The sequence below is a fragment of the Acomys russatus genome, chromosome 24 (genome assembly GCF_903995435.1).
Source record: "Acomys russatus chromosome 24, mAcoRus1.1, whole genome shotgun sequence".
Taxonomy (NCBI): domain Eukaryota; kingdom Metazoa; phylum Chordata; class Mammalia; order Rodentia; family Muridae; genus Acomys; species Acomys russatus.
In genome coordinates this window covers 11,033,738-11,040,674 of record NC_067160.1, presented here as the reverse complement: position 1 = coordinate 11,040,674, position 6,937 = coordinate 11,033,738, and the positions used below count along the sequence as shown (strand labels likewise).

The 6,937-nt window shown below is 46.7% G+C and overlaps 1 protein-coding gene across 5 annotated transcripts in view; it reads left to right on the top strand.

Moving 5' to 3' along the window:
- The first annotated feature begins 1,649 nt into the window (after positions 1 to 1,649).
- Positions 1,650 to 6,937, top strand: part of Hnrnpa3 (heterogeneous nuclear ribonucleoprotein A3) — a 397,554-nt gene continuing 392,266 nt past the window's right edge. For 4 of the 5 annotated variants that reach the window (XM_051166156.1, XM_051166154.1, XM_051166155.1 and 1 more), the window contains exons 1-8: positions 1,650 to 1,794; positions 4,022 to 4,144; positions 4,228 to 4,374; positions 4,464 to 4,674; positions 4,956 to 5,045; positions 5,130 to 5,225; positions 5,319 to 5,399; positions 6,190 to 6,333. In XM_051166156.1, coding sequence (XP_051022113.1) covers positions 1,723 to 1,794; positions 4,022 to 4,144; positions 4,228 to 4,374; positions 4,464 to 4,674; positions 4,956 to 5,045; positions 5,130 to 5,225; positions 5,319 to 5,399; positions 6,190 to 6,333 — 964 coding nt within the window. In that variant the 5' untranslated portion in view covers positions 1,650 to 1,722. The remainder of the gene's footprint in view (positions 1,795 to 4,021; positions 4,145 to 4,227; positions 4,375 to 4,463; positions 4,675 to 4,955; positions 5,046 to 5,129; positions 5,226 to 5,318; positions 5,400 to 6,189; positions 6,334 to 6,937) is intronic. The other variant, XM_051166158.1, reaches the window with a different exon arrangement.

Below are 6,937 nucleotides of genomic sequence, written 5' to 3'. Positions count from 1 at the left end.
GGCTGGCCTGGAATTCACAGGGATTTCTGCATCTGCTTCCTGATTGTCAGGACTAAAGGCCTGAGGCACCACACCTGGCTGTTCTGATTTTTTTAAATCTCCCACCTGCACCCCTCAAACATTGGGATTAGCTGTGTCATCCTTCCGGGTTTGAGGAGGATCCAGGCCACTGCCTCACGCCTCTGTCTCCTGAGCGCTGGGAGTAAAAACCTGTGCCACCACCTGAATCCATTTCTATTCTTTTACAGGGAAAGATAAATGGCAAAGGAGGTTTTTTTGTTGGTGTGTTTGTTTTTCACGACAGGGTTTCTCTGCATAGCCTTGGCTGTCCTGGACTCCTTTTGTAGACTAGGCTGGCCTAGAACTCAGTGATCCCCCTATCTCTGCCTTCCAAGTGCTAGGATTAAAAGTGCTCACCACCTTGCCTGGCTATCAGCTGTGCTTTCATCCCCCTGCCCCAAATTTTATTTATTTTATTGGTTTTTCAAGACGTGGATTTTGTGTAGCCTTAGGCTGTTCTGGAAACCGCTATGTAAATCAGGCTGGTCTCAAACTCACAAAGACCTGCTTACATTTTTCCCTGAGTGCCACCATTATTTATTTAAATAGAGATCTGCAGATTACTTGTTTTCTTTCGAGGCAGGGTCTCACTATGTAACACTGGATCCCTTGAACTCCACGTAGACCAGAGACTCACCAGCCTGAGCCTTCAGAGGGGGCTGGAGGTGTGCCACACCACGCGGCAAATCCGTAGATTGTTAATTTAGTTTTCACATGCTGGGAGATCACCTAATCCTACGTACGCTTTCATTTGGAAAATTAAAAGTCCAAATGATTTCAGCACCCTTTGCCAGGCGGAAAAGTGATTCGCCTTACATCGTGTTCTTATGCTGCACAATAAAACTTGAAACAGACGACCAGATTAAATAAAATGCACCTACTAGCCAACAGGTAGCCTGGATGGCCACAAAACCTTTTTTTGGAAACCCTGGGAATCGCTCCATCCTCTGAATTCTGTGCCCTCAACAAACGGTTCTGTTCCTTCCTCTGAGATTGATAAAGTCTTAATTCTTTAAACATGCGAGTCGCCTACGGGGAAAATCTTATTAAATCGGCCGCGTTTTGCGGCTCGAGCCACGTGTTCGACCGAGGCGCGTCAGTGTCGCAGACTCGCAGCACGGGCCTCCCACACCTCGGCCCTCAGACACCCGCGAGGGAGGAGAAGGGGTCAGCGGGCTTCCCCGCAACCTTAAGTGGCAAGACCGAAAAGCGCGGCCCCCCTTCCGCCCATGCAGCGGGGGAGTGAAATCGGAAATGGAGACCCAGCAGCGCGGAGGGGGGGGGGAGGGGGCGGGAGGCGCCCGAAGAAAGGGAAAGGCCTTTCTCTGGGCTGACGCGCGGTCACGCGACTTTCTCCCGACGTGGGCACTCGTCATTGGTCCAGCCGCGGCTGACGTGACCGTAGCTGCTGGGCGCGAACCGCGGCGAGGGCGGTGCTGCGTTGGAAGTTGGCGAGGCGCGCGCGCTCCCGCCAGGCCGTCCAATCGTCGCCCTCCACTCCCGGCCCGCCAACCCGCTCGCCCAATCGCGCTCCGGTTCGACGTGGCTCCGCCCACGAGGGGCGGGCGGCGCGCGGATGGCGCGTCACGTGATTATTAGCCCCGCCTCTTCCTCTCGGTCCCATATTGAACTCGAGTTGGAAGAGGCGAGTCCGGTCTCAAAATGGAGGTAAAACCGCCGCCCGGTCGCCCCCAGCCTGACTCCGGCCGTCGCCGCCGCCGCCGGGGGGAGGAGGTATTAGGGGGAGAGCGGGGGGTTGCTGGGTAGTTGCCGGCATGGGGGGGCTTTTGGCTCGATGGGAGCGGGGAGGCCATGGGGGGGGAGAACCGGGACGACCGTCCCGCGCTCAGCGCTGAGGGCGGCGGGAGGGGGAGGGGAGCGGGCCGGGCGGCCTCACCGAGGCCTCCCCTCGGCCTGGCCCTCTCTGTCGGCCGCGCCAGCAGCCCTCGAAGACGCGGGGCGGCCGGGGAGGGGGTCCGCGGCCGGGCGAAGGAGCCCGCGGGCTGCGCGGCCTGACTGGCGAGGCCGCTGGCGGCATGGCGGGCCTCCGCGGGAGCGGTTGGGAGGAGGCGGTGGGGGGAGGGGAGGAGAGCACATCCGGGCGAGCGAGCGAGCAGGCGGGCGGCGGCCACATTGACATTGATCTGCTGCCGCGTTACGAAATGGCGCATTGGCCCGCAATGGCCGCCGCCTCGCTGCGCCGCCGAGAAGGAGTGCGCGGGGATTGGCGGGGACGGCGGGAGGCGGCCCGGCAGAAAATGCCGCAGATGGCCTCGAGGCTCGGGGCGCGGTGCTTTTCGCTGGGGTGCTTCCGGCGGGTATCTGGGGCCTGGCGGGCCTCCGTGGCGACAATCCGCGCACATCTTTGGCCGGATTTTTTTTCTCAGCGCTCATTTGGGGGGATCCGTTACTGAAAAGCTTGCTGCTTTAAGGTGCTTCCTAACCCCGCTACTCGTGCTCAAGAAATTGGAATGAAAGTAGTTAGTGCGTCCTGTGGTTTGAACCGTTAACTACTTCAGGATTTGAGTAGATAAGTTTATTTGGAGCTGCGTACTTTTACTCATCTAATTTCTCACCCTTGGAGTTGGCCCGGGTTAAAGTTTCTTGGATTGTGGTTTTAGAGAACTGCGATCACAAGTCGAAATTTTCACGATTCCGAGAATTTTGTGTGTACAGGGGTGCCGTTTCGAGTATTGTTAAATGCGTTCATCCGAGACTTGAATAAATGGGGCTAAATAAATTAGTTCTTTGGGGCCTTTCTGGCATATGTGGCAGTCTTTTCATATTGAATGCATTAAAAACCTTCCTGGAAGACCGAAGATGTTTTTAAGTGTAAATGTGAGCCCCCTTTAAGGATTTGTGTTGAATGGTGTCAATGCGTTCACTAAAAGCGTTACACCTGAATTTAAAACCTTAGAAACGGAAACCTCAGGCTAGGTACTTTAAAAGCCTCACTTAAGGGTTTTGTGCCTAACTTCTCTGGTCAGGCAGTATATTCATTACCTTGTAAATTCAAACTGTATACGTGTGTGTTCAGGAGTCGTATTCGAAATCTTTAACTGTACGGTGTAAATGGGTATACAGCAGGTTAAATTGATTACAGAGCTGAGTAGTGGAACCAGGTGTGAATGGTGTGTGCACACCTGTTAGCACGTGAAAGGGTGAGGTGGTAGGACTGCCTCAAGTTCCAGGCTAGGCTGCCTGGCCTTAAGGACTTGCCTCACCGCCCCTCACCCACCCTCTCGTCCACCCAAAGTATTATGGGGTTGTTTTAAGTCTTAGCTGTGTTTTGTTCTTAGTGGGAAATGCCTGTTTTGCCTAGGAATGTCTTTTAATAACTGGAAATGTGAATTTCTCTCAATTTGCCCCTTTAAACGTTTAAGTTGTATTTCATAGATTGTGCTTTTAAACGATGGGTTTGTTGGTGTTGCAAACAGGCTAGGTGGAAATGGCATGGTTTGAATGATGCTCAGTCTTGGGGATTTTATTTTTTCTTAATGAATGACTTGGTGTACATCTGAAATAATCCTAGATTTCCAGTTGTAGCTTTTAAAGAAAATTTGTTTATGGTTTTTTGGTTTTGCTTTGTTTTTGTTCTGTTTTTTTTTTTTTTTTTTTTTTTTTTTTAATTTCTGGGCATGGCAGTTCAGTTTAAAGTGACCTGGATACCATTTTAGTTAGGTCGGTTTTTGTTTGGTTGGTTGTTTTTTGTTTTGTTTGTTTTTTGTTTTTACAACAGCCCACTCACTATGTACCCCATTCATACTGGCCTAGATAGTAGTCCAGGCTAGCCCTCTGCTTCCCAAACGCTGAAATTAACTGGTGTGTACTGTCATGCCCAGCATAGAGCAGATTTTAAAAATTGGACTGAGTATTGATGTTACAGATTAAGATTCGTATAGTTTAAAGTTTATTTGCTCCAGGAGAAAATTAAACTATATTGATTTTCCCCCCCTCTCAGGGCCATGATCCAAAGGAACCAGAACAGCTGAGGAAGCTGTTTATTGGTGGTCTGAGCTTTGAAACCACAGATGATAGCTTAAGAGAGCATTTTGAGAAATGGGGCACACTTACAGACTGTGTGGTGAGTTCTTGGGGTAAGGACCATCTTAGGAAGGGATGGGAACCTGTAGGACTATTTAACACTTTGAGTTGTTTATTTTGTAGGTAATGAGAGATCCCCAAACAAAACGATCCAGAGGCTTTGGTTTTGTGACCTACTCTTGTGTTGAAGAGGTGGACGCTGCAATGTGTGCTCGGCCACACAAGGTTGATGGGCGTGTGGTGGAACCAAAGAGAGCTGTTTCTAGAGAGGTATTTTAATAACATGTTGTACAATACATTGAATGGTGTCAGCTTGGTTTTTTTGTTTGTTTTTTGACTTAAAAATATTTTGTTTGCAGGATTCTGTAAAGCCTGGTGCCCATTTAACAGTGAAGAAAATTTTTGTTGGTGGTATTAAAGAAGATACAGAAGAATATAATCTGAGAGACTACTTTGAAAAGTATGGCAAGATTGAGACCATAGAAGTTATGGAAGACAGACAGAGTGGAAAAAAGAGAGGATTTGCTTTTGTAACTTTTGATGATCATGACACAGTTGATAAAATTGTTGGTAAGTAAAAATTTTTTGCAACATGCCTTCCCCACCCCCAAAGCCATAGAATTATCTTCATTGCTACTTCACAACTAGTTTTGGTACAGTTCTAAATCTTCACATAACTCTTAATAGATTGAGAACCATTAATCTAAATCACAAATCATTTCCAAAAATCCTGGTTCCTTTCTCAGTCTTATTTTAACAGTATTTTAGTTAATTGCACAGTAAGTTTCATTTGAATATGGTTTTCCAAACAAAGAATAACTTACTTTTGTTTTTGACTTTAAAAACTTTAGTTCAGAAATACCACACTATTAATGGGCATAATTGTGAAGTGAAAAAGGCTCTTTCTAAACAAGAGATGCAGTCTGCTGGATCACAGAGAGGTAAGTGGGATTGGGTACACAAATTGTAGATTTGAACAGGAATTGAAAGATTTTTAACTTTTTAAAAAACTTCCTGTGTTACAGGTCGTGGAGGTGGATCTGGCAACTTTATGGGTCGTGGTGGAAACTTTGGAGGTGGTGGAGGTAACTTTGGTCGAGGTGGAAACTTTGGTGGAAGAGGTACAGTATGCTTGTTACAAGTATGACTGCACCATAGGTAGGCTTCCAAGTAAGTGAAGGTACAATTTTAATTCAAACCTTGCTTTTCCACAGGAGGATATGGTGGTGGAGGAGGTGGCAGCAGAGGTAGTTACGGAGGTGGTGATGGTGGATATAATGGATTTGGAGGTGATGGTAAGTCTTGTTTTGTTTAATTTTTCGAGACAGGGTTTCTTTGTGTAGCCCTGGCTGTCCTGGAACTCTCTAATCCAGGCTGGTCTCCAACCGCCTGCCTCTGCCTCCTGAGTGCTGGGGATTAAAGGCTTGTGGCACTATGCCTAACCCATGGTAAGTCTTAAAATGTTGGATTTTGGTCCTTTTAATTTCTATATTGCTGAGAATCACACACAATGGCCTCAAATGCTAGGTGATAGGACTTAACTACCACAACTGCAAGTTTCCGATTGTTTTTAACAGCTATATTGAAAATGCGATACTTTTCAATCATAAAACTTTATAATGGGTGCGGTGGTGCGCGGCTGTAATCTCCAGCTCTCAGGGAGGAGAGAGGAAGGTGGCTCTCTGAGTTCAAGGCCAGCCTGGTCTATAAAATAATTCCAAGCCAAGGTCTACACAGAGAAACCCTGTCTACCCTCCTCTCGCCCCCTAAAAAACAAAGCAGAAAACTTAGAATGGATCTGAAAGACTATAGTTCCTAACTAGTACTACAGAAGCCTTTTACCCAAGGGTGGAAGTAAAAATATTAACTAGTCATCTTTGGTCAGTGAAATTCATTATACCAGCAGTAGAGCTAAGATTATTTTGTGTGAGGCTATATTTTCTTCAGTGAAAATAAAAATTGGCTGCTTTGACTAGATTTTAGAATGTGAAATCAGTTAAATGATTTGTTGCCAGTCACAGTGTTGTATAAAGACAGAAGTATTGGGGCCCCATGAATATTGTTTCTGTGTGGCTTTCTTTACAGGTGGCAACTATGGTGGAGGTCCTGGTTACAGTAGTAGAGGAGGCTATGGTGGTGGTGGACCAGGCTATGGAAACCAAGGTGGTGGATATGGTGGAGGAGGAGGAGGATATGATGGTTACAATGAAGGAGGAAATTTTGGTGGAGGTAAGTTAGAGATGTCTGGAATAAATACAAACCATTTTAAATTAAAATTTTCTGCAGTACTCAGAACTGCTTAAAGATTACACTGGAGCCGGGCATTGTGGCTCATTCACACCTTTAATCCCAGCACTTGGGAGACAAGAGACAGGGAAATCTCTGAGTTCAGCCTGTCTACAAAGCAAGAACAGGACAGACAGCCAAGACTAGAGAAACCCTGTCTCGAAAAACAAAAACAAAGATAATTTGGGAAAAGTTTTAAAGGGTTCAGCCATATTGAAACACAGCCCATCCATGCAAAATAGAAAACTTACTCTTACTGGCCATGTCCATTATTTTTAAGTTGTGGAAAAATGGACACTACATATATTTCACATTTAGAAGACTTTATTTGTCTGGATGTTATAGAAAAAAATTTGTAGTGTATGATTAAGCATGCTCCAGAAAGAACATTGCTATCCCAAATAGGTCTCTTTTTCATCGGCAAAGGAGGGATACTACTATCTACCAGCCCAGCTCTAGCCACTTAACTATGTATGTATTGGATTCTGGCTTTGAACCTTCCTATGTCCATGTCCCAAATACTGGGGATTGTAGATATATTGTACCA